Source organism: Manis javanica, chromosome 16 (assembly GCF_040802235.1).
Source record: "Manis javanica isolate MJ-LG chromosome 16, MJ_LKY, whole genome shotgun sequence".
Classification (NCBI taxonomy): domain Eukaryota; kingdom Metazoa; phylum Chordata; class Mammalia; order Pholidota; family Manidae; genus Manis; species Manis javanica.
This window is the reverse complement of record NC_133171.1, coordinates 34,752,650-34,780,415: the sequence shown is the minus strand read 5'-3', so window position 1 is coordinate 34,780,415 and position 27,766 is coordinate 34,752,650. Positions and strand designations below refer to the sequence as shown.

At 39.4% G+C, this 27,766-nt stretch overlaps 1 protein-coding gene across 28 annotated transcripts in view; it reads right to left on the bottom strand.

The window, feature by feature from the left end:
* Positions 1–3,981: 3,981 nt before the first annotated feature.
* DST (dystonin) overlaps positions 3,982–27,766 on the bottom strand; it is a 397,695-nt gene continuing 373,910 nt past the window's right edge. For 13 of the 28 annotated variants that reach the window (XM_073224746.1, XM_073224733.1, XM_073224737.1 and 10 more), the window contains 17 exons: positions 25,904–26,098; positions 25,285–25,413; positions 22,112–22,255; positions 21,234–21,422; positions 19,690–19,819; positions 17,787–17,950; positions 16,858–17,020; positions 15,413–15,567; positions 15,175–15,249; positions 14,243–14,260; positions 11,404–11,521; positions 10,050–10,121; positions 8,965–9,164; positions 8,426–8,536; positions 5,835–5,958; positions 4,770–5,012; positions 3,982–4,460 (listed from right to left, as the gene is read on the bottom strand). In XM_073224746.1, the coding sequence (XP_073080847.1) occupies positions 4,396–4,460; positions 4,770–5,012; positions 5,835–5,958; positions 8,426–8,536; positions 8,965–9,164; positions 10,050–10,121; positions 11,404–11,521; positions 14,243–14,260; positions 15,175–15,249; positions 15,413–15,567; positions 16,858–17,020; positions 17,787–17,950; positions 19,690–19,819; positions 21,234–21,422; positions 22,112–22,255; positions 25,285–25,413; positions 25,904–26,098 (2,295 nt within the window). In that variant the 3' untranslated portion in view covers positions 3,982–4,395. Of the gene's footprint in view, positions 5,013–5,834; positions 5,959–8,425; positions 8,537–8,964; positions 9,165–10,049; positions 10,122–11,403; positions 11,522–14,242; positions 14,261–15,174; positions 15,250–15,412; positions 15,568–16,857; positions 17,021–17,786; positions 17,951–19,689; positions 19,820–21,233; positions 21,423–22,111; positions 22,256–25,284; positions 25,414–25,903; positions 26,099–27,766 lie in introns of all 28 variants that reach the window. The other 15 variants (XM_073224743.1, XM_073224755.1, XM_036998384.2 and 12 more) reach the window with 8 other exon arrangements.

Below are 27,766 nucleotides of genomic sequence, written 5' to 3'. Positions count from 1 at the left end.
ACTTGCACGATGCTGATGTGATTCTAGCACTTGACCTGCCATCATGAGAATAAAGCTTGGTATAATACAGTTTACCCACAATGTTCCGTGTCATTATTTGGTCTCAGCATCCAGACTGAACTTGCCCAGGGCTAGAAACCTCCATCAAGACACAGGCAACTCCCTCACCTTTCTTGTCCCATCTTAATCACCCTTTCTTCTGGTCCTTCGTTAGCAAAAGGCACGTCCCTCCCCATGAGGCCAGTTCCTCCAACCTGCTGCCGGGAGGAGACACTAAGTAAGGAGGTAAACCGGTGGTCATTGGAGCACCAGCGACAGATAACAAAGGCCAGAAAGAACTAAAGTGTGGCTTCAGGAATACTGGTACATCCCGTCTTTACTGCACTCTGAATTTTTGGAGAAGAGCTTACCAGGGCTATAATCCCATATCATCACCGGCACGTGTATGCCATTCTTGCATAACTGGGAACAGAGGGAAAAGAACTTTACTGCTGACTTCTACCCCATAGAAAAATATGGCTGATTAGAGGTAGAAGAAAATAGTGCAAAACAGTCTTCTCTAGATTAGGATGTGTGCAAGGTAACCTCATAGGATGCGAGAAGAAAATGTCTATTTATATTTACATTTCATCTAAAAGGAGGAAGAAATTAAACTTCACAAACATTTACTGCAGACAGAGAATGGGCCTGCCCTCCAGTGACAGCCAGTGTCCTCTCATGATCTGTATCTCAGGGGACCTGAGGTCAGAAGGGGACTCTGAACAGCCCTTGAACTCCCAAGTTTGTTTTAGCACGTGCAGCAGACGGTAGCTAATCTTTGTCAAGCTGGAACTAACAGATTTTATTTCCTTTTAATGAAATAATTCTTAAAATGTGGCTTAAGTAGATCCCTGTAAAGCAACCATGGCTTTAAGACACTTAAAATGCAAGAAACGAACAGGAAAACTATTCTACAACAAGCCCTTCATCAGCCACACCATGCGTTAAACCAGGAAGGATCTCGTCAGACTTGACAAGAATTTGGACAAAAGTTGTCAAAACTACTTGAATTCTATATGTATACCTACATCAATGCTATTAAGGATAAATCTCATGCTAAGATTATACTACCTTTGAGAAATTAGCTAATGATAAAATACATGCAAAAAATATCTTAGAAGAAATATGCATCCGTGGGAAGTGTTTGATCAATAAACTTCTATTGATGGAAAAGTACCATTAAAGAAGTCTGGAGACCACAGGCATAGATAGATTCTAAAACCGTGGAAATGAAATTTCCTAGTCTTTGCTCTGGGGCAAAAGTAGCTATATGTTAAGATCAGCAACATTCTAAAAGAATGTTTTGTTTTTGAGAAAAACTTTCGAAAACTTCTTAATCTCTAGTTTATTCTCATCTCCTATGCAGTCTTTTTCCTTCAAACACATTTTGCTTAGCATATATTCTTCTTTTAGCACATGGGAAGCAGAAGGAAGAAAAACTCCCTTATTTTTGTTGTCCTAAATATTCAACATGTCCATGGACACAAGAATTACACAAAACCAACCATCATTGTACAGTTTGGTAGGTGAAGTTTTAAGTGTCCTATGAACTATTCCTTGTACAAACATCTCATCCATGACTCTTTTTTCTTCGCAGTAGTTTTTGGTAAACATCAAGTCAGTCCCTAACATGACTCAAGGGAACTTAGTTACAAAGGCACTGAAAGAAAAGTGTCCTTGCCTTATTCTATTTGTGGAACTCTGATGGTAAATTCTCAGCCAGATGGCAGGGTCATCAGAAACCCACAGTAGGCTCGGGCACCTGCAGGGGTGCTGTTGGGTGGTATCATATCGCCCATTTGACAATAAAGCATGGTCATTTCAAAGCACTTGTCAAAAAGGAACAAAGAACTGCACCCTCATTATAATTTCACTTGGTACAAATAATTAAAGCAAGTTCTAAAATGATCAAAAAAAGGAAACTAGATCCTTTCCCAGCCTCTCTATATTTTCATTTTTACAGATCAAACCACCACGGCCCAGAGGGCACTTCCAAGCCCTTCCAGCCACAGCCACCATTAGGAACTGGATCTGAGATTCGGCAAAGGCCCATCTACTTCTGCACGGGTATCAAAGAGGATACTCCATTATTTCAAAATACTGTAGCAGTACATGAGAATTAGTGGTTTTGATTTTTAAGACAAAAAAGTCTACTCCATGATTTAGCTTCCCTAATGCTTAAGAACTGTTAAGTTATTAAAAAGAAGGCCAAGTTGCTCTAATGCCCTGTTGGCCTACCTGAGCAAACCAGAATCTAAACCTGAAAACGCCCCACGGTGTGAAATCAAAACACGAAGGACAACCAATCATCACCAGCTGCCACCTGGACTTCACACTAGAGCCCGTTGGTGACTTCTTCGCTTGGCTTCTGCCTTTTCTCTGAGTCTCTCCCCAGCTCCTGCGGGAGCAGCGCCCCTAGCCACTTACGGTTTGGCACTACCTGATCTGAACTGATTTCTGCTCAAATAAACTCTTAAAAATTTAAATATGCTTTGGTTTATCTTTTAGCAGAACCAATCTTTACATTAAGATTTTTAGAATTGAGATTCATCCCAATGTGCTGTGCTTCAAAGAAAGGGATAGAAGAGAACAAAGAGAGAAGGAAACGAGAAGGCGTGTGTGCAGAGAGGAAGAGCAGTGTCTGCTGCGTACGCTGATATTTACAGGACTCTTCAGAAGTCAGCCTGTCGCTTAGGATCAGTTCAAGAGGAGACAAATCAGGCATCCAAGCTTGAAAAACTTCCCATGAGGGCAACAGCTGATAACTAGGAGCCTGTAAACCTTTTCTGAAATATTTTAAACCACTTATCTTTCTCCAAAAGCTTATTTTACTTTTACTTTAAAAAAAAAAAAGCAAAATTCCCAGCTCTTTAACAGGGGTGGCATTCAAACAGGTTGAGATTACATCATTCCCTTAAATTCATCTTTGAAGTGGAAATGTGATCATGTGCAAAACATCAAAGGAGTAACAATAATTTCAACTGCCTTCTCAGATGACATGTTTATAATCAAATATATGCATTATATATAACACATGATCCCGTAGGTTAGAATTACACTTTCCATCAAGGTCTCCCACCTGAGACCTAGGCTTTGAGAAGGAAATGCTACCACTGAGAAGTGGCAACTAATTTCTGTCGGTGGCAACCCGTGGCTCTTCAGTGATGGCCTCTGGGAAGAGGGCCAAGCAGGGGAAATGTAACACTCCCCCCTTGAACCCAACACCATCACCGCTGAAATGAATTTACAAGGTTATGGGGAAAATCCAAAGTAATAATCTGTCGTTCTTGTTTTATGAGGCTATCTTATTATTCAGAAAAATTGAATCATTTGACTTCTAAACGTACACAAGCCAGAAGAGTGTCTCTATATTACTTAATAAAATCACTCACCCTGTCACACTTCCCCTGGTTTCAATTCATGGTCTTTAGTGATTTATTTACTAACTGTTTCCCCCCTGCGTATGAGAGGGCAGGGACCTACAGCCTCAGGGTCACAGACAGAAGCTGGCACATAGTTGGCAGTTTACAATATTTGTAGAATGTGTGGTCAATATTATTTTCATTATATGCTTTTTATATATTATATTTCTGTTCTTGATACCCCAACTTAGCCTCTCACACTATCAGTAAAAATATATCACACATATAACCTTCATTTAAAAGAAACAGAAAAAGTTCATTTTAAATAACCAGCTATTCCATATGTTCATGTGAATGTTTTATTAAATGCATACTAATATCTTTCTACAGTATGTGAGTATATGTAATAAATTAAAATGTATATATTTATTAAATATAGATATAATACCAGAACATGATTATTTCAGATGAGAAATCAAAATAAACCCATTTTTAAGTATCTTTTGGTTACTCCAAATTCATATTGCTCATAAAAAAATACACTGATTTTCCCAGGGGGAAAAAATTAATTCCATAGCAACATAGTTAAGGGACATGTTTTATTTCATAGCTTTCTGCAAGCAAAATTGCTTTGATACAAAATGAGTTCAATGATACAGTTGCTACTGTCCACTCAAGCAAAAGAAAACCGCACATTTATATGAATGCACTTTATAATTATTGTCTTACAGTATAATAGGTCTAGTATCCAGGACACCTCTGGCCTCACGTGAAGCAATGGCACAGAAATGCTGCAAGGTTCTTGAAACGTCACACAGCACTGGTAAGTGCTTAAAGTAACTTCCTGTGAGTTCTGTCAGATACTGCGGAAAGAGCTGCGTGTGGTTTGTGTGTGCCTGCCCTCCATCTTTCAGTTTGCACTTAAAGCATCTCGAAAATAGATCCCCTGTGTGTGTCTTTTGGCTTTTCCAAATTTCCACAAAAGCAAGAGAAGTCATGAGGTATCCTCAGTGTTAGCTACTGACGTAGGGCTGTGGCTGGCAGAAGAGGCGGGCTTACCTGTAGGCAGAGGAACTGATTTTAGTGTGCGCTCTACACATCACGGTGCAGAAACATTAGTGCCTGTTAAGCGCTTTCTCCCCCCTCACCTGTGATGTGACTTTTACCCCAGAATATCTGACAAAAAATTATACAGATAAAGTAAAAAGACAAATACACAAATAAGGCCATCTGCAGATTTTTAAATTCACCTCTTGCAAGATTTCACAATAATTTCTACATCACATTTTACATCTTTCAAACTTAAATAAGAAATGCTCAAGGAAGGGCGTTGGTGGAACCAGTCGCACTATCTCTTTGAGGACTTGCCCAATTTGCTGGCAGGTAACTTCCTCTGGGGCGTGGGGATCTTGGAAGGCTTGGCTTTGGACGGCCGAGAACCCGCTCGGGGGGCAGGCCTGCGCGTCGGGGGGACGGTCTCCACGTCTGAGCACACGGACTGGATTTCTGAAATGTCAAAGTCTGACGCGTCACTGCCCCGACGGCTGCTGGCTCTGCTGCCCGCTCTGCTGCCCGCTCTGCTGCCCGCTCGGCTGGGAGTCTTCTTGGGATCTGAGGAGAGAGGGCAGAGACGGGTCACCCTCATCACTGGGGCCATCCGCCACACATGCTTGAACACTAGTGCCCCCTCTATCTCAGTTCTCTCTCTCCTGCGGTTCACGGCCTTCCTCCATTCCACAAGAGAAGGCAGCCTTACTCTAGGTAGATAAAAGTCACAGCAAGCTACATTTGCAGGGTAGGTTTGGGTTTATCCCACTGGAAACAGGATCCCATTTACTACCAACACACATAAGGAATACACAGATAATGTAATACTATGCCTTCCAAAGTCCAGCATGTGTACTCAGGTATGGGTCGTGCAAGTAAGAGCAAACCCTCACAGGTAGGTCTTGCCTGAGGATAAGTAACTCAGAGCACAGAGGAACCTTGAGACTTTAAAGGTCCTCCCTACTGGCCTCGCCCAGAGCCCCAGGGGTCAGGTCTGCTCTTCCGGGAAACCTGAGGAGCACCAAGCCTGAGGCCCAGCAGGGCTGGGTTTCTCCAACCACCCAAAGTGAAGCCCAGGGCCGTGCCTAAGCCGTCCGGAGAGCCAAGACCTCCAGCCTGAAGGAGCAGCAGGATGCCGTGGCAGTTTTCTTCTGTTCTACCATCAGTCTCTCGTCCCTCTTTGGTGCTTTCCAAAAGGGATTTTCTCATCACTTACTCCCCTGACACATTTCAACCCTACCTTCATTGGAGGCCTGGGGCTGTGTGTCATTTCAAGGGAACACAGCACCATCAATTCGTAATTTCTTCCCCAACTGGGAAGAACAGGGACTTCAATCTTCAGATGATACTGCAAAGCCATTAAGGAAAGAGACGCGCCACACTCACCAGCAAACTGTGTTCGGATTCTGGCGGCTGCGGTTGTTATCAAGCCACTGTCCTCTCCAGAGTGGAAGCCTTTCCCTGATAAATACCCTGGGAGTCGAAGCTTGCTCCCTTGTATCGGTGTTCCCTGCAGTTAATCAGGGAAAGGACATTTTAAGAGATTGCTCCTTGTTCCATGATATTCCATCGACGCCACTTGGTGGATCCGTGGAAACCCTCTATCAGACCTCATCGGGAAGTGCAGGGGGAGAAGCTTCGATTAAGGGAGGCATGGGGTTCTCACTTGCTCTTTCTACACTAATTTCTTTTCTCCCTGAACTCAAAGGGAACCCTATAAAGAAATGTAACTCATGTTAAAGAGAAAACACAAAGTGAGTTTCCAATTTGGGATCCGGGAGGTACCCAAAGGACGGCAATGGGAAAAAGACAAATTAAACTATGAGTATATTTCAGACTGCATCAGTATACTTCAGATTGTCAGTGAACATTACAGAGTTAGGAGAATATTGCCACAAAGATGATGACGGCATGGTATACAGAGAATATGGGCTTTCAAAAATTGAAAGTTTTCCCAAAGTTAAAAAAATAAATCTGAGCAGTATTAATGTCATATTCCTCAATGAATTTAGAGAGCTATTTGGAGAATGTGAATCTATACCTATTATGAGTGCTTTTTAAAGAAATTAATTTTATAAATTTTTCCTTTATTAAATAGTTTTACATGTTCAGTAAAGCCTATGTAAGACCTGTTGATAGATCACAAACTTGCACTTTATTAATATAATTCATTTAAATACACATTATATACATAAATATAGAATTTATATATGATTTGTACACATGTAATATTTAAGACTTCAAAACACTTTCACACATATTAGCACAATTAATCCTCACACTCACCTAGTCACAACTTAACATTTTACAAGTAAGAAAAATGAGGGCTCGAGGAGGGAAGTGATTTGCCCGAGATCTGACAACCCTGATTCTAGTTAAAATTCTTAACCTAAAAAGAACCTCAACAATCCGTGAGAGAGGGAGGACCTACAAATCATTAAATATATCATTCAAGGTGGCAGAATGCATAGAATCATTCTCAGAATGCCTGGATGGCTTGGATTTCATCGTCAAAACCCTACTTAGTACTGCTTTTCAAAAGACATCTTCCACAGACATAGACTGTTGTTTTGTCTGTTTGGCTGATTTGTTCTGATGAGGCTATTTAAAATGAAACGTAGTTCTGTATTAGTCTAAATATCCTACTCAGACTTTAATCTGGGGGAGTTTCTACTTTTTAAAAATGTAAACTAAAGCAGCACACCTCCAGATATTTAAAACAAACATGTTGCTTGACGTTCCTTAAACTGTTTTCAGCTTCTGTGACAAGAGATCCATCCCAAATGACAGACATCCCTAGATACAACACTTGACACTCATGTCTCCCATTTGAGGGAGGGGTGGAAATGAGGGGCTGGGGAGTGAGGAAGAGCTGAAGAATGGGCTGTTTCTGCCCCAATTCTACCACTATCAGCAGTGGTACTTCCATTGTTTCCATCTGAGTTCTGAGGATAATGGAATTTTCTCTGCCTACCTCTTATTATTGATGTGAGGATTAAATAACAGATCAGAAAGCATTTTAAAAAGCATAAACAGCTTTCTAAAGGTACCACAACACTTTTACATAAGGGTCTTCCTGGCGTTTAACATGAAATATCTCTCTCATTTCAAGAAAAAGTGGTTTAGGGATTTCCTCCCCAATTATTGTGATTCTAATCAAATGTGTGATTATTTGATGCCTATGTTTGTCATTTTAGAGAAGTTTCTTTGAAAGATACATGGTTGACTTTCAATTGAATGTAAGTGATCTATGAGTTGATCTTGGCAAATTTTATATGGCCTAAATATCTTATCTCCACATATTATGCCATAATAAAAAGCCAGAATATACTTGAAAAATAATCACTGAAGTCTAATAAAGATACATACTTTCTGAAAATGACAGATAACATTTTGCATAGCTAAGCCTCCCCCACTGCACTGAAACTACAAGGCGGATTTATGTCTCACCCACCCAGTGCTCTTGGGCAGAAATAAATGTAACAGACCTTCGGAAGGATGCTGCTGACAGTGAACACTCTAAATAAACATTCTTTTAAGTGATTCTCTTGCAAATGATACTGCCTCCCACTCTCACCTACAGAGGTTTCTTGCCCAAACTATGTCTACAAGCAAAAGAATGTCATCAGCTTTGAAAGAAACTTTACTTGGATCTGGATATAATTTCCTATATTTCACTCTCCCAAGAGTGAAAAGTAAAAATTAAGTATGAGTAAGAGAACAAACAAACAAAAAAGGACGTAGACAGCCTGCAGGTGTGGCTGTTAATCTGACACTGTTCAGGAGCTCAGACCACCTTTTCCGTTAGCCTCTGACTCTCATGTCTTCCTAGAAAGTTGAGTTGATACTTACTTTATAGCCTATAAAAAGACACAGCATTATCAAAAGGACATACAGTAAGGGTGAGGTGAAGCAATGTTAGTGGGTGACATTTCAATTAAAGCAGATGTTAGGCTGGCATCTGGGCCTTACAATACCTCTGCAGATGGCACGGAAAGGTCTGAGCACTCTGCTGCTTTACCAGGAGTTGACACTTTGCTGTTTGTCAACCAGGGTTTACTGTAATTGCGTGTTAAAGGATGGAGAATCTGTATGGAACAATGGCAAATCAAATGTAAAGGAGAGCAGATAAAAAACAGAGCCACAGAAAGATATTCACAGCAAAGAGTCACAATTCACTGTAAGAATAACAATAATTAAAAAAATAAGTGGAAAGATTTGATGGAAAAATCACACACACCAAAAAAAAAAAAAAAAAATGAATCAAGCTTTAAAAAGTAAAAAAAAAAAAAAAAAAAAAAGGAAAAAATCTGAAAGGTAACCAAAGTCCCTAAATAGCCTCTATATGGGGCACAAAGCAAAAGCACATATATCTGTGTACTTTAAATCTTTTGTTCACCCTGTTGTGAGAAGGGGTATAAATGGAGAAGGCTGGTCCTATAAAGTCTAGGGTCCTGAAACGGTCAGAAGGATATCCAAGAAAGTGAGTGGAAAGCCCTCCGGGCCCGAGCCTCACCTTGGGTGTGCTGGCGGCGGGGACCTGGGCGCAGGCCGCCTGGCCAGCAGGACTGGACACAGATGTTGATCGATTGGGTGAAGCTCCTCGCGAGGACGGCCGCGATCTCCGGCCCCAGGGTCGGAAAGCAACCATCCCCTGGTTGGCACCGTCCGCTAATATGAACTTCTCCCGAAGTTCCATGTTCGTCCTTCCTTTAGCTGCGTAACACACAACAACGCACACACACAAAAGAGGAAGGAAGAAAAGAGATGCTCAATTGCTTACAGGAAGTTCCACCCCCCCCCCCACCACAGATCACGTTGCAGATTTCAAGAACATCTTTTTGCCATGCCAACTCCAACTCAGCATAACAAAAAGTTAAATGCATTCCTTTACAATGCATTCCTTTTGGACACAAGTAAGTTTGGGAAAAGAAAAAAAAAAAGGTGTGTTTATTCTAACACTAGACACCAGCAAGAATAACCACTAGTAAAGTAAGAGTCAGCATGAAAATGAAAAGCTCATGCTCCAATATTGTTAATCCACCAGCTACTGATGCCCACATGGCTGCATCACCCTTTCCCCACACTGAGAAAAAAGCCAGGAGGGCAGGGACTGTGTGTTTTGCATGGGCTTCTAAGGTAAGGAGAATGCCAGTATTTTAACATTGGGATTCACTGAACAATAGAATCACACAGAATGAGAGATGACTTGTTAATCATGATGCCAACATGAAAACTTGTATTTTATGCCTTGAAAAACTCTTTTTTACCAACATGCAATAACAAACACCAGACCCAAGGATATGTGGGGTACTTAGTGATGCGCACTCATCCGAACACATACGCACACGGAGAACACTCCACCCGATGAGCAACGTGTTAGCACGTGTTTGAGCACTTACATCACACCTCCACTTGCAATACACTGGGAGTGTGTCACATTGTCAGAATTTAAATTTGGAAGCACCAGCTCAGTTGGATATGAGTGAAGCCATACGCGATGGATGAAGCATGTTATTTTAAACAAATGACCAAAGCAAGAATGTAAAAGTAGGAGAGAGAAAAGGTAAGAGGCGAGAGGCAAAGAGAGGGATTGCCAACCTATAGTAGGCTGAGTAGTAGTAATTGAAGAGTTTGATTCCGAACGTAACATTTTACTCCCATGATGATGAACTAGAAAAAATGACACAGGATACCAATCACATTAAAGGATACTGTTAGCGAGAGCAGAAACAAAGTAACAGTAGTTGAATATGCAAAGGGTGTACAGATCCAGCCTTTCGCACACATTTTAGAAGAAAAGTTGTATCAGGAAAAGAAGCCCTTACAGGTCTGACTCAGTAAGAAAAAGGTATTTGGAAGTCCTTCCACAGGCATGCTAACTTTCCTTGGCAACCCAACAGAACAATGCACGCCCTAATTTCTTTGTTTCATAAATGCAGCTACCCTACCTTATCCAGCACTATCTTCAAAATAGAAAACGAAAAGGAAGCTTTGGTTACTTTGCTTCTTTCGTGGGTGTGTCTTTGACTTGCAGAGAACAGAGCTGCTGAGGGCGGCTGGCTAATGCACCCGGAGCACAGAGCCTGCTCACTGCGTGGGGCTACAACCTGATGCGCTGTGCATCCAGATGCCAGTCCTGACACAGAGGCCCACGGCGCGCACCGTGGCTTCTCGCTCGGTAGGCGGACAGACAGGGCCAGCACAAACACTTGTTTATTTAAGAGGATCAATGGACTCACAGGTTAAAGAAAGATTATTTTTTAAATTATCGTTTGTTTGCTTGTTTCAAAGAAAAATGGGCTTACTGAGTAAACGGGACCTAATAGAAATTGCAAGCAAATAACCACTCATAAAATTGACTGTAGGATCTGAAAAATAAGGAAAATTAAAAGCTAACTAAGGATTCTGGCTAGTAGATATGGTGAGAGTGATAGTGTTATATGCTTATTATTTTTAATGTTCTGATCTACAACTTCAAAGCAAGAGTCCAGTTAGTATTTGATTATTATTTAAAAATTTTAAAGTATTGTTTTCCTTACCTCCCCCTAATTTCATAAAAAAAACTTTCACTTTTAAACTTTTATTATCCACTATCTTCAGTCTTCATCATCTCATTTTACTTTCTTATTTAATGACACACAAAATCCTTTCCCTGGTTGGCATAATAGCTCATTTTGAAAATTGCAGATGGGAGCATTTCATAAGGAAAATCTACTTTAGTATTTTCTGCTGCTGGTCTTCTATTTATCCAGAAGAAGTTAAAAAGAAAAAAAAAAGAGAACAACATGGTTTGCATGACTGCCTCACGTTCTTTGGGAACCTTAGGCTGATAGAGACCAAGGTGAAACTTTCACTATTGTAATAAATGACCCAGTATGTTTCTGATGCTGGAAAATAATACAAAATCCATAGACTTTCATGTTGTTATAATCTTGACATAGCATCTCCTTACCCCTGCAAGGATCATTTTTCACCAAGAACTCATCAAGTGCCATCCATCCACCTCCAACACGAACCATCACAGTGCTTCGTAAGATTCGAACAAGTCGCAGTTGTTGGGAGTCTCCAAACTGTGAAGATGAAGAAAGAAAAGATCCTCTAATTGTCAACAGCAAGTCGAAGCTTAAAGGATCTTGATCTGTAGTAGCTTAAGTAACCAGCTTTAATTTCTTGCTTAGTTCACAGTGATTAGTAAAATCTCAGAAAAAGGGGTTTGTAATGATCTGCGTTAGGCTGCTGCATGCTGATTTAGCCCAAAGGAAATAGTTTGAAAAAAGATAACAAAGGTTATCAAGTATTACATTGAAGGTTTCTTCTAAAATGGTTTTTCTTTCTTATGACAGAAACATTAATTAGTAAGACAGGAATTGAAGAAATGTTTTTAGAAATTAAACACAGCCATGAAAATAAGCACTGGCCCCATTGCCCAGGGCTTATACAAAGTAGGATGACACTAAAGAGATCATCTGATTCATCTTCATTAAAAATTCCTCTTACACTCAAACTGTTTTCCACTGAAATCTGTGGGAGAAAGCTTCACGAACTCATTTTCCCTATGAGGAGCTTTGACTTAGGGAGATAAAGTAGTAAATGAACATGACCAATACAAATTTCACAGTCAACTAAAATTCCCACATCACTAATGATCTGTCTGGTAAACCAATTTGTTAAAGGCTGGATTAATGTGCCATTTTGAATTACTGTAATATGAGAACGGCCATTGACATATTATTAATGATACAGTTTTCAAATCTAAAAGGCTCTCTCTTAAAGCTATTTGTACCATAACTGCTGACACTGAGTAATGAGCAATCACCTTTTTTCTTGCCCTTTCAATGGATCCCCAATTACCTGCATATGCTACAAATTCTGCAAGTCCTGAATAAATGTCTAGATTACAGGTAGTTTCTGGTTATAAGGTTTATTTGTTTTGAAAGCTTGTGAGAAATGATTTTATACTTTTAAACCATTTCTCATGGGCTCATGTTCAGCTTATAAAAACCACTATACTGAATTTCATGGTTGCCAGCCCAGCAATACCATAGCAAAACGAACAGTCTATCAAACATAAATAGCTTCCTTCTAAGGTAGGTAAGATACAATTGACTTTGACTACTTGTCTGGGCTCATGATGGATAAACAGAAAACCTAAGTAGAAACAATCTGCTACTTTTCAATAAGCTTACATACTGAGTTCCAGGAAGAGAAATCTAAAACAAAGCCAACCATTCAAGACCCTGAAAGTCAGAATGCCCTGGAAAGGATGTAAAATACACTAGTAGGAACTCACACATTTTACATCAAACCTTTTTATATTGCTATTTCTAAGTCCATGTTAAACCTTGAGATTTAAACTTTCCTATCCAGTTCCTGAAATGTGAATTAAAATTTAAAAATCAAAATACACATTAATTTTGTTAGAAAAAATTTGGTGCTGCTAATAAGCAAAGGGAAAGGAGGGGATTTAAAGAAAATTACCCTTAAGGAACCAGATAATTAGACCAGATACTTTTGGTCCAAAATTATGCTCAAAACAAAAGTTTTAAGGAAATAATTAAAGTACCTTATAGAGATGATGCTTCAATTCTAAAATATGAATGATTTTAATTTCTTTTTTTGAGAAGGCATTCCCTAGATAACTCATATTGTCTTCAGAACTTTCCTAGTTTTCCCAACAGCCAAATCGTGAGACAAGAAAAAGTAGACTTTGTGCTTTCAGTGAATACAACCTTTTGAGATCAGTATTTCTCTCATCCTTTCCATAAGTGAAAGATGCTATCCCAATTGCTGCCTCAGAAAATAGAAAGAATGGAAAAGTAACTTTTTATGTATTACAACTAATGGAATTCTAAAAGCATCTATTCAAATGAACTAACACTTTATTTGAAAAACTATGATTCTGCAGTAAATGGGGATAAAAGCTAATTTGAAATTTAAGATGTAGTAGAGTTTAAAAGTGAGTGGCACAGTAATATCTATCATATTCAGGTGCTGCAAATAGCATGGTTCTTTTCAAAAAAACAAACAAACAAAAAAAACCAGTAAGGAACTCTTATTTAAATCAAAACACAATTTCATTTCTTGTCTTTAGTTCTAAAATTCTGATCATGATGCAGTGCCACTGAACAGTTTATACTGATTTAAATGTGAGGTCAAAATGGGATAAAGTCTACCTTAAGATTTTTATGAGCTGCAAGAGACACATTTTCTCAAAAGGAATCACATCATTCAAAACCTTCAGAGCTAAAATGTCTATTCAGAAGCTGGGAAGCCCTCCCTCAGTGCCTGGGGAGAAAGGGACAATGGCTGCTTTGGAAAGAACCCATCACTCGTGGCTGAGGGCCACGGCAGCTCTCCTACCAGCTTCCGTGGCCCTGGCTGAGGCGGATCCTTCTCTCACTGCTGTGACCTCAGTGGATAAACTCCAATGAGGCTACACAGACATGTGTGGAGAAATAAATTTGTATTCCAACGAGTGGTTGCATAAAATTTACACGAACAGTATTATTAAAAACAGAAACTGAAAATTGCATTTGTAACACCGTCAACCAGGCAAGCTACAGTTCATTATCTGGTTTGCTTAAAAGTAATCTCCTCATTTGAGACACAAGGCAAAAAGGAGTCCTGGATGAAGGACCCTTACAGCATTTACAGAAACACCACGCCAACCGACAGCATAGTAGCTAGGGGGACAGCATGGGAAAGACTGGCCATGGCAAGCTTTAATGATCATGAATTAAAGTTAAGAAAAACTCATTGGGAACTTGAGAATACATTCCACTGGTTTATACCTGATTTCCCAGGAAGAACTGATAAAAAAAAATGAAAAATGGAAGAAAGATACAATTAGTTCAACAGGAAACTTTCTATGACTCTAGAAAACACACACACACACACACACACTCTCTCTTTCTTTCTCTCTCTCTCTCTCTCTCTCTCTCTCTCGCTCTCTCTCTCCCACCCTCTGGGCTTTTGGCTATTGTAATGTCTAGTTTAGAGATGTGCAGGTACCCCCTTATCCCAATTCAAACCAAATAATCAGAATATTCTCTAGATAAATTTTTTCATTGTGGAAATAGAGAAATAAAAATGAGTAACATTTCACTTATAAACAACATACTGCATAAGGGAAGCTCAGCACATTTCCTATCTAGCTACAACATAAAAAAGATGTTCCAAAAGAGAGAAAAAAGATAGAGAAAGAGTGACAAAGGCACACTGGCTGGACTTCAAATAGTTGTTTTGAAGAAGGTGAACTGAGTTATTAAGGAAATAATAACTTTGAATAAAAGGAAAAGTCACTGCAGAAGTAGAAAACATTGCCTTTTTTTCATATTTATAAACATGAGTCAACATGTTTAACTTCGTGGTCCTGGCTTCAAATATCTTTCTTTGTTATTGGAAATATGAAAACTCACCTCTAATCACAATAAAAAAATTATAAAGTAATATGAAGCAACTTAAATATACAAGATGTGTTTTTCTGTGAATATTTTTCTCCTTAAAATAAACATGGTGTGCATGTCAAAAATATGTCCTAACTTACGAAATGCAGACCTATCTTTACATAATTTAAAAGGACAAAAACTGGAATTTTAGATACCTTCAATTTTGATATGAGGTAAAAATAATTAGCATTCCTGGAAAACAATACAGATCAAATTGTGTACACATTTCAATTTTTATCTTCTAAAACAACTATAAATTTATTTTGAAAACTTACCCTGTATTTGTTATCACCAATCTGTTCAACTTGAAATCGTTTTGCACATTTACACTTAGCTACCTGCCTTGTCACCTGTCAAACAATGAGATTTAATGTTAATGTTACACTGCAGCATCCTTAAAATTTTGACACAGAAAACAAACATGGAAATAAATAAAATGGCTGCATGAAGTGCTCATGGCATCCTGGCAGAACACACTACTGTTGTTTTAGGCGGTGAAAAGATAATGTGTACCTCGTCTTCGATTTTGTCGGCATCGGTGACAGGTTTATATGCATCTCTATTTGGATGAAGGGCTGCTATGAATTCATAGTAGTCAATGTATCCATCCCCGTCTCTGTCAAAGATATCGGCAACAGCGCTCATCTCCAGGTGACTGGTTGGAAACTCTAGGATTTTCAAAATAATAGTGAAGTTATGTTACTGAGGCATAATGGATAAATAAAATTGTAAGATACTGAAAACATATACCTTGGTGATTTTATACACCTATACATTGTGAAAAGATTCCTCCCACCTAGTTGATTATAGGTCACCTCACATATTAACCTTTTTTTCCCTGAATATTTAAGACCTACTCTCTTGGAAGTTTTCAGTTATACAAATACAGTTTTACCAACTAGTGTCAACATGTGTACATTAGACCCTCAGACCTTACTCATCACACAGCTGAAAATCTACACCCTTTTACCAGTCTCTCCCAGTTTCCTCGACGCACCGGCCTCTGGCAACCACTTTCCTACTCTGTTTCTCTGAGTTTGATTTTAGTTTCCAGATACAAGTAATAATTAACTCTCAATATAAGCCATACTATGTTACCAATGAAAATTTATAAGTGCTGCTATTTACAACAAAATTTTACAGAAAGGTTTAAATCATTTTTTAAAAAGTAGTGTTTACTAGTTATTTCTCTCTCAAGACACTGACTGTACATTTTAATCTTAGTGTTAAATGATCAGGATCATCAAATACATTAAAACCATTTAAAAAAAAAACCAGTTTAAATAAATCAGAACAAATGAAACCATTATATATGTGCCCTGAATTTATCTTTAATTATTATGAGGGCGAATCATTTGAAATTGCTGCTTTTCTAGATGGAAAACTACTTAATATTAGCAAATATCATACAGTTTAACTACGATTTTACTTAAGGAATATATGAGTTACATATATATGAATTCGTATATATATTCACATATGAATATATGAAATTTACTTCAAGAGTCACTTCCAGTAACATCTTCCAGGGAAATCATATCCACATGACTGAACCATCAAATAAGTGGGTGACATGTACCTTAAGAATTTATACAGAGTTCTAATGTCCTACTAATGACAATGTTAGATCAGAATTCGAACAAAAAACAAAGAGACTGACTTGCTTTTATTGATTACTCACTATATGCCAGGTAACACAATCTTAAGAACCAAATATTACTAACTTTATTATACTAATGAGCACACAGCTTCAGTGGAGGGAAGGGATATACTAATTGTGGTTACCCAATTAGTAAGTGTGCCTGACTTCAAAGCCTTAAGTTCTACCAAGGACACTCTTTTTTTGAGGGATTGACTTCAGAACTAAGTTTAAAGGTAAAGTTTCACTGGTAACAAGTTTATTGGCCCCACAATTTCAAACTGTTACATCAGTTACCATCAGCTCTCTTGGGACTTACTTGAGGAAAGAATTCCATCAATAAATTCTTGCCGGGTTATTTTCCCATCCTGATCTTTATCGATCCTCCTGAAGAAATCCATCACTCGAGACTTCTTGTGATTCATCCATCTCATGTACTTTTTGCGCCAGGTATCAAAATCAAAATGAGCAAATTCCCTCAGCTGAAAAGGACAGAGGGTATTTTGGTGGAGTTAATGCTGTGCTCAAATGAAAAACTCTATGAATAGAGTTATTTTTAAGATACTCTAGAGAGGACATGTATCTTTCCCACCTCAAAGAAAGGTATGATCTTGCAAAGGGGACTTAGAAACATTTTTCCATTAAAGTTCACTGCACTATTATCATGAGTTTTTCTTGACAAAATAAGGAAAACTAACAAAAGTCCTCAGAAAAGTCAACCTGAAAATTCCTGATGGTACCATGAGCACCAGGGTGGTCTGCCCAAAGTAACACCAGTAGTAAGTTCTATGCCACTGGGTAGCGGGCCTGGTTCAACAGCCTTGGTCTCTCTGTTATTTGCCACTCTCATTGCCCTCTTCTTCTAAAAATGTCAATTGCAAATCTGAAACTCTAAATCTCAGATAATAGTCTATACAAAATTAAACCATCTGTATTTATAAATGGTTGTATTTGCCAGGAAAACCATCAAGCAAACCTAGGTCAAGTTAGGTCCTCTCCTGAAGAGTCAGCTTCTGATTCTATTAAACTATATGCACTTTTTACTTCACTGATTCCCTAAATCCGAGTCTCACATATCAGGATTTCTTTTTCCCACTATAATGTACACACCTGAGGCATTAATTTTAGAGGTATTCACTCACATTACTTTTCTACTATCAGAAAAGCAGAAGAATCAACATTTCGGCAAAGTATCATGGTGAATAAGGACACAGGACGGCACGGTCCTGGGGGTGTGGGTTTGCTGACCTCGTCCAGCCTGTTCAAGGCGTCGTTGAGCTTCCTCCTCCTTTCCAGTGCGAGGAGCCACACCTGCTGCCATTTGCTCACCAGTAAGTTGACCCTGGGATTCTTGGTTTCGATTTGTGTCTGTGATCCAGAGGGATATAAGCTTGAGGCTGGGAAGCATTTTCCTGTTAAAATATAATCTCAGTTAGGATGGCACTTTCCAGGGTTCTGAGACATGTTGAGGCTTGGTTGGCCTTTACTGTTCCTGGCTGAGACTGAATCAGCTTAATTACTGGGTCTTACAAGTAGAAGGATCCTATTTAGATGATGCATAATGTCAAGGTCAAAATCTGTTTCACTTATTAAGGATCACATACTCCTCATGTAGATTAGAGAAATATATCTTGACAGGGGTATTTAACTGGAAAGGACTCTCAAAAAATTTATGCTTAAAACATTTTCCAGCTTAAAATCTGTGCCCATGTCAGTGACAACGAAGTGCCTTGTGATCCTTCTCTTTGTTAAGGCGTGACAGAAGAAATCGCCGAGGACAGTGACACATATCTTAGAATCAGTTACACAAACCCAGCTGCTCCTCTTAGACAGACAGGCTGCAAGGAGGGCAGGCGAAAGCAGGAGACATGGGCATTCACTGGAGTCCGGGCACCTCACAAAGTTCAAGCAAATACTGAAGGCTGTGCAGAATCCTGGCTATCACCCAAGTCCGTTTTCCTCTGAGGTTGTGCATTGAGTATATACTCCCACACCCAGATGTACTGCCTTCCTACAGTTTTTTCCCCTCTTCTTTCTGGCTGCTTTTCCACAATTTTTCTGTAGCTTCACAGAACAATTATCTCAATGCATTTTCCTCATCTGCTTCACAGAACAATTATCTCAACGCATTTTCCTCATCTAACCAAATGGTTAAGTGTGGTCAAGAAAAATTACTGGCTTAACATCACATAGGAAGTTAGTGTCCAAGCTGGGATTTGCCTAGAATTCTTATCTCTCACAGGGCTATATAAAAGTATCAATAGCTAACATTTATTGAACATTTAAGTATATGCCAGGAAGTATGCTAAGTAGTTCATACACAGTAACTCATTTAATCCTCATCACAGTCTAATGAAATTATAATTATTCCCTTTTACATATGAGAAAATTGAGGCTCAAAGGGAGTTTAAGTAACTTGTCCAGGGTTACTGTTCCCCTCTGGTAAGCGGTGGGGACAGCCAGGAGTCTGTCTCCGGAGCTCTTAACCACTATGAAGGTTCCCGGTGCAATGGCATCACTACAACAGATCTGAAAACATCTTTTAAAAAATTAAGGCACTATTCAGAAATACACAAAAATGTATGACCTAAATTGTCCTTGTTTTAAATCCCTAAGCTAGCTGTTATTGTTTTTCATGTCATTTTGTTGGGTCAAGGTAGCCTGAGAATTATGTAAATCAGAGCCTGAAGTCACATGAACATGGGCAAAATCCATCAGATTACTGGTCACTAATGAACAGTTAGGTCATGGACTTCGTCCAGGTCATGGTTATTTCTGTTACATTCCACTTTACAGTTATTTAATAATTCTTATTATAAATAAATTCTTATTTATATCACAGAAGCAAAATGAGACAATTCAAAGGGGATAATGATTCCTGTTCTGATTGCAAGTTTTTCCAATTTCTTCTAGCTAATCTAAAAGACTTCAAGTAAATAATGTTACATATAGAAACCTGGATATATCTGCTTCTTTATTTTTAAATAAGTTGCTACCATACTTGAGCCCATGCATTCTTTTAAGGAAACCTTTTATGATAGAGAGCTTATGTAGAATCACCAATCGCCCGAAAATTTCAAACAGTAATTCAAAATAAAACTGACTTTCTTGTTTAACCATATTTATTTTAAATAAATTGACCACTGCTTACTTCCTGCTTGTCCCTTATCCAAGACCGGGATATAGGACTGCAATGAAGAGGGATCAGCTGCTCTCCTCTTATAGGTCTTGGTAACTTTATCCACATCGGGTTGTTTTCTGGTCATTTCCTCCATGAAGGTCTGAAACGTCAATGTCAGTTAAATGTCAATTAAATGCAAGTATACCAGAGAAAATCATCTTTAGAGATGAACTAAAAACAAAAGGATAAAAGGAGCATGCAATTATTTCCAAAAAAAGAATAAACCATTGGGTTTCATCTTTAGGGGAAAAAACATCTAAACCATTGTAACATAACATTTAGTCATTTCTGAGGACTACAAAATGTTATAGTTGATAATGACAGCATTACAAAAGTTATTTTCTTTAGTTTGAAAACCATGCACAGGAGCAACTGTATGAATAACATAACTGGTCTCTACAGCAGCTCAGGTCAAGCTTCCAAGCTCTTGCTGAAGCATCTTAAAGTGAGCATTTGTCTGTAAAGAAACGAGTTAACTGGAGCGGTCCCTAGGACTTTTCTGTGGTGCCTTTCATCTACGTATTTAAAATATTTAATTATTGGCTTTAATATACAATATTGTAAAGCATCCACATTAAATGTAGATATATTCTAAACATTCTTGTGGATAAATATGCTATGCCAGGAGGGTAAAAGTTATTCAGGCCGAAGTTCATATTTAAAAGGTTTGACTATCTTGCCATTTCTTCGCTCCTCTCCTAGGCTCACTGTTATTGCTGACAAGCCGTCCCCATATCTGGACTATGCGGCAAAGGCATACACTCTGGGGAAAAGTGATGGGGAAAGGAGGGGGCAGATATCAGGGAAAGTGGAGTGACACATTTTTGGAATATTTGTCACACAGGAGACCACTGATCACACATGGCTTGAGACACTTCAGGGCCATTATAGACATTGATATTGTATACTTTTATTAAAATAAAATAGCAATGTTAACTGCTTATCCAACGAAGCTTTGTAAATGTATAACAAAGAAGCAAACAAAGTCCCTGTGGTGTGACACCTACCATCTCAGAATTTAAAACAGGCAGGATACACAGGAGAAGTAACTTTTTTGAGGAAGAGGATGTGTTCCCTTGCAGATATGATTATTTGAAGTACTGATGGTTATTTTGGGAGATGTTTAGCAGCACACAGTAAGAAATGCAAGCACGGAGCAATCAACAAAGGGTGGGTGAGCAGAATGAAAGCAGCAGAGGGCTGAGGATGAAATGCAGGGAGGGCTGGTGTTCAGGAAGCAAGAGGTAGGGCGGGAGCCACCCTGAGACAGGACCACAGGAGGGTGACTTCACAGAGGCTAAAAAGGGGAGAGCCGTGGGAGAGCCGAGACCATCAACGTTAAGTGACGGCAAAGTGGGACGTTTTAGGGCAGTGGTAAACTTAGAGACCTAGTTGGAAGACTTGATGAGTGTGCACGAGGGGGTGCGGTTTACAAGCAGGAAGCACTTCTGAGAAGCATGACAGTGAAAGAAAGAAAACAGCTGGGAGGACAGGGCTTAGGTTATTTCTTTTACCTGGTGCTCCGCAATGAGGGCTTTCACCTCTTCAGTGTCCTGGGGGATGACTTCCTTATCCTTATCACTCAGTGTGGTTTCGGCCCATTGCAGCCATGCCAGCAGAGCTTCCAACAGTTCCTGTGTAGCGAGGAGCCCGGCCAGGGTGCCGGCTAACCTCTGCTGATACTGCTGGGCGCACGCCAGCACCTGTTGGGGAGACAGACATCGCGCTGCAGCCCCTTCATCACAGTCAACAATCTCATTGATGGAAAAGAGACAAAATGTAAGAGTGAATTAGTCTCATCCTGGGCTGCATGCCTGCTACTTGTGGTCTTCCTAGAGCCACCGAGACCCAGCCTGGGTTCTGTGGTTTCCTGCCACGATGTGTGCCCCCTTCAGAAGTTGAGAGATGCCCATCCATCACCTGGGCTGCCTTTTGCTGCCTCATTTAAGTTCAAACAGCATTCTACACATGATCAAGTGTGCTTCCTCCATGTAACAGAGTAAAAATAAAAATAGCTAAGATCTTAAATACAGCATTAAATCATGTCAGGTATGCAATTCACTCCACAAGCATATACTACTCTGAAATACTACTATTCAAGTACTGGATTATTCAACAGACACAGCGTGGACGTGGGACAAAAAGAGATTCAGTGAACCAAATAGCTGCCTTGTCATTATTTGAGGACGTAGATGCAAAATTCCTTTAACTTTGGAATGAAAAGTGGATTGGAGGGGCAGCCAGTAAGCACAGGAAGGGCGCTTTACAGAACATGTGTCTGCGCAGAGGCCTTGTGTTCCCACAGCCGGAAGTGCTTCTTAATTTTGAAGTATTCCTAACTCCCTATTCTCGAAGCCACTGCTGCTCTAATGATGATCTGAGATGCACAGACCTCCTCAAACCTGGCCCAGATGAGCGTTATCCAGTGCTTAAAGGAGGTGCTGCAGTCAGGGGGGCAGAGGGCCAGCAGAGCGTTTCCCATGCTGGTAGCTTTATTTAGTTCTGCTTGTTTTTCTTCCAGTTTCTTCATGAATTCCTACAGCAGAAACAAAGACTTCAGTTAGCTGCTGGCCCTGGCTGAAAACACAACTCCAGTGACGTTCATTTGACTGTCAGAGTTAAACAAGAACTTCAACTGGTTTATTCCCAGCTGGAATTGGGACATTAAGAGAGGAGACGGGACAAACCTACAAAATAACATACTTTCTAACATGTATTTCAAAATATAAGTCCAGGATGATATCTCATGCTTCACAAAATACATTAAATAAAAAACACACTCCCTTAAACTTGGACATATTATGATCATATTAATGGAGAATAGGATTGGGAGAAAGAGTAATACCAGAGATAGAAATAATATTTATTGCAAAAAAATTTCTAACAAATAAGATAAGGAAGTTAGTATTTAAAATAGCATTAACCGTGTCAGGAATGAGAGCAGTAAGTACTAAACCAAAGTGCCAAGGAAGACAGAAGGTTGGGCAGGGAACTTATACATGTTTGGGAGTGTTGGAGAAAGGGAAGTGTCCAGGCAGGAAAGAGGCTGGAGGCAGGAGGCCAGCCTGCGTGAGAAGAGTCCCTTCCAGAGGCCAGTAAGAGCCATATTCTGCCTCAGCAGGATGAGTAAGTTTCGAGAGGCTTCTTTCAAATCAACCTGTTTACCCATGTCTCACATATATAACTGTACTTTCTACCATCAGAACTGTATGATGGATGCATGGATTGTGGAACTCTGAACATGGGTTAAAAAATGAAGACCTAAAATAACGTAAAAAAACCAACAACCTCACACTGAATTTCAAGCATCCTGCCTGGACCCCCAGTGGGCTAAGAGGGACCCTGACTCACAAGGGTTGCCAGACGCTGCTGCACGTAGCTGTCACTTGTGTGACAGGGCGGGCGGGGCAGGGTATCATTAAAAATACGGATGTTTACTATAGTGTCAGTGACCTTCAGTTTTTAACTTCTGTGAAGCAGCTCTGTCATGTAGCTCCTCCCATGGTATTTTGCTATGTTAAATACTTTGTTTACATACCTACCTACTACACATTAAGGTCCACAAGATCACAGGTCTGTGTCTTATTCTTATTTCGTGTCTTAGTGATTGAATAAATATTTCTTTCACCTTTTAATTAGCATTTTTTGCTGCTGTGGAGTCAAGGTTCGATTAACAACAGGCTCCACTAACATGACCTACTTTTTAAATATCATGACCTACTGTTAAAAATATTTTAATTTTCCCCAATATGGGCCCCTTAAATAAAAGAAAAACAACTTTACAAGGAAGAGAAAACCAGAAGTTAGCAACAGCTGTGCTTTTCCAGATGCCGGCGGATCGGATCACGTACTCTTCACTGTTCCTGCCTGGGAGGGCCAGGGCCATGCCGGGAAGGCTGCGGACGGGACCGTTGCCTGCCCGCCACGCGCCGGCTCTGCTCATCGGCTGAGCACTGCTCCCGAGGTGTGTACTCATGGGGGAGAGCTTGCCTTTTTTAAAAGTTGGATTATACCGAGAAGTTTCTAGTCCTGGGGCTAAAAAAACTAAACATTCTGCATTGCTTCTAATGGTGAATGTGCAAAGGAAAGCAAAGGAAATGAGAAAGAATGAATAATGTTAAATGTTACTACTAAGAATTTTAACTAAGAATTAGAATATTACTAAGAGGTATTACTATGGATTATGCAACATGTTATCACTAAGAAGACCTTTATAAAATTACATGTTACTTTATGCTATTTTAAAATATTTAAAGATGATTTGTTGTAAAAACCACTACCCCTGCTCTGGATACTTGACTCCTGATGTTTTTGGGGAGCTCCTGGTCCTGCTGTGAGGGTGGTGACCCCACTAGCAGGCTCCCTTCTGGGGGTGTCAGACCTGGAGCCTGGGCTTCAAGAGGCTATGCTGGGACCCAACCCAGGTATATTAGTAGAATTCAGTGCTGGCTAATGGTCAGCCTAGCATAAACTAGTTTTTCAAAATATTGAACTGAATCAAAAATTTATAGTGAATTTGATGTAATTTCCCCACTTCTGCATTTAAACTTCAACTTTAAATGTCATTCTTTCAGATAATATTATACAAGCTTGCATCACTTTTACAGACAAAGCAATATTTTATTGCTAAATGTGAGGTACCCCATCACTGAGAGAGCATAATAATTAAAGAAGTTTCCACAGATGATGTAACTTACGCTATACTAAAATTAATGATGTATTTCCAATCTGACCTTGAAAGATGAGGTTATTCAGGAGTGATAAACAGATCTCTTCAAGTTAATAGGAAATGCTGACATCAGTACTACACTGAGTGTTAGCATTGCAAATTCCTGACTTTTAGAGTCAAAGGTTAAAAAAACATCTGTTGAGAGCTATCTGGACCATTCTCTTAAGGGTTTTTTGCTAGTTCTATGCGTTGGCGCAGGGAAGAGCATGACCTGAAAATTCAATGGCCAGATTTTCACTTGGCTAATTATTCAGTGGTATATCTACTTATATTCCTTAATTTGTAATTTATACTATGAGCTACTTGTCAAAAGAATTTAAGATGGCTCTTGATTAAAAACAGAATAAGCAGAGGCTTAAAAATAAAATTTGAAGACAGTTGTTAAATTACCTGCTTGTCTTGCTTACAAAGGTCAAATTATTAGCTCACAGTCCTAATGGTGTAATTTTATAAATGCCAAACTGCTCATTAAAGAAGCTTCATCTTTGAAATGCACATAAAAATGCAACAAACTGACCAATTCTGTCAGAAACCAAATAACCCCCTATAAAAATCAATGTGCTTTCTTAGAGGAAATAGATTTTAGGACAGATTTTTAGAATAACAACCTTCTTTACAAAGAAAACAAAAAGACAGCTACACATACATGTGTGGGCACATGGAGACACATTTCTGAAAGCAAGGAGGACACTGATAAATTCTAATATGTACTGAATTTTAAATTATTTCTCAGGAAGGAAAATATTCAGGCAGTTGCTATTTGCAGTCATGAGTCTGTTTTGCCTATTTTGTTTATTTTTTCTCATTGAGTTTTACTTAACATTCACGTAACTCACTTTATGCTGATCAATGAGAGTCCGAAGACCATCCTCATCCTCTGGGAGAACGTCATGGAAAAGGAGGGTCTCCTCTGCGTCTGCCAGCCACTCCAGCAGGGGGTGCACCATGTGGTGAAACTCCTCCGCCTAATGGTGGGCACACACACACACACCCCAAAAAGGAGCCCCAAATATGCTTGTCAGTATAGCAGATGCTTCCTCTCAGTGGGAAATCAACAGTCTTACATTTAAACTGATTAAATTAATTGCACATTATTCCCATTAAAAAGATAAAGCTATACGGTGCTGCATTTTACAAACATAAGAGAAACATCTAATATAGCAAAAAGGCCTCTATGAAGAGTAATTCCATTTTAACCATCTGATTTCAGATGAATGGCAGCCTGCTACACATCCCAGCTGAAAAATGGCCCAAGATGACTCAAGCAGCGCTTTTACGTGAGGGTGAGAGAACTTCCCTCTCTGAGTAATTTAGCGGGGTTGGGAGGAGGGCCGAGGCAAGGATGCTGAGAACTTCCTTCTCCACGGCTGTCCTGCTTAAGAAGGGAGGCGCTTCACGGTTCTTCGGAGAGGGTCCTTCCCACACTACGCCCGCTGTGAGCGACGTGACTTGTACCTGACGCAGAGCCGCCTCCAGCCGTGTTTGCTTTGATACAGAAAGCGCGCACACGGTGTCCCAGCGTGTGCTTAACTCCTGCATCTGGACCTTGACCCAGGAGGAGTCGTCTCGGCTGCCTTCAGTGAGCTCTCGGGCCGAGCGCTCCAGGGCCTGCACGCTTCTGGCCCTCTTCTCCAGCTCTTTTTGGAAGACCTAAGAAGACCATATTTTTATAAAAACTGATTTTTTAAATTAACCAAACCGCAGTAGTAACACATACTGTTTGAAATACACATGTGCCTAACATCACGTATAGATCTCCAAGACCCACACTGTAATGACCCATATTTTTCACAGAGGACAGGACCACTGCTCCCAGTGGATAGAACACTGTAAAGAACAACTCCTGGGTGAGGCTGTTCGATCTTGTGACACTCCCCTGAATAGCCTTATTTTTTAAATGACATATTGGATTTAAACAGTGGTGGCCAACCTTCTTTACTTGAAGTCCACAAAAAAAAAAGCATCAAATCCTTTTTCCCCATTCTTTAATATGGTGTCTCAATTTCCTCTCAAACATAAGTGTGCGTGCCAACTCTGTGCTGACTACAGCACTACTCATAATTAGTAAACGTATCTAAGAGACTAACAAATAACTCAGCAATCCTGGGGCACTTCACAGGGTCTTAGAGATAATGGTCTTAGAGGAATACCACAGGGAGTTGGCAGATAGCCCGTTTTTTCTATAAGATGCCTTTGTCCTTCACAGCATCCTGAATACCAGCCCATAATGCCAAATTTTTGAGACCTAAATCTTTATCTGTCACCTTGGAAGAAAAGCTTTTTTCCTTTCCACTTAATTTTGATGAATTTCAATGTGTTATGAGTTAAACTGACTTCTTTTGGCCACAGACTTAATCCAAGAAATGAATCCAGGGTACTTCATTTCTGATTCAAGAGTCTGTATATGCAACTAGATCTTCCAAATAACCAATCTTACAGGTAGATTAAAATTAACTCACTACTTCTCTAAAAAAAATCATCAAATGGATATCACCAAGCACATTTTATAATTTTGGCTATGTCCATGATTTTCTATTCTGATCATCAGATCATAAAAGTGAGCCCATCAAGAACAATCCAAACATAATGTGATGAATTCTTTGCTGATTTCACTCTAATGGTGTTAAACGAGATGTGCCTGTAGGTAACAGACACACGTACACATATACGCGCACACACACATGCACAGAAGATACATTGTCTACTCATTTTGTGATAGGACTAATTCAACAATTCTGATTAGACCTTCCAATGTACTCTGTATACTTAAAACTTCTTTAGCCTTCCAATTGTATTACTAATGCTGAATGATTAATTCATTCTTGATGACCTTCAATATATAAAAAACCTGGCAAGTGCCTAGCGGAGTAAATATTTAGACAGTGAGATTATACAAATGGCATTTATGTAAAAAGTAACATTACACTATTCATTACTCATTGAATGAATGCCAGGGAATGGAAAAGTTTGTATTAATCATGCACAAAACATTTGTCTCAATATAAGCAAGCTACATAATTTTTACAATGTTTTATTTTTGTGGGATTGATCAATGTTCTTCACCTATTCTTTTATTTTCTGTTAATATGAAAATATAACACACTCTCTTTTATGGATATAATGAGAGAATAGAACCAGAAAAGGGGAAATAAATCTACAAAAGGACCGAATATTTAAAAAGAACAGTAAGATAAAAATGGGAAAACCAGGGAAGTATAAAGAGAACATTTTTAAATGAAATAAATTTTCTGAACTCAAAAAATGACAGGGGGAATATAACATGAATTCAAGGACAATGCTGTAAGATATTTGCAAATA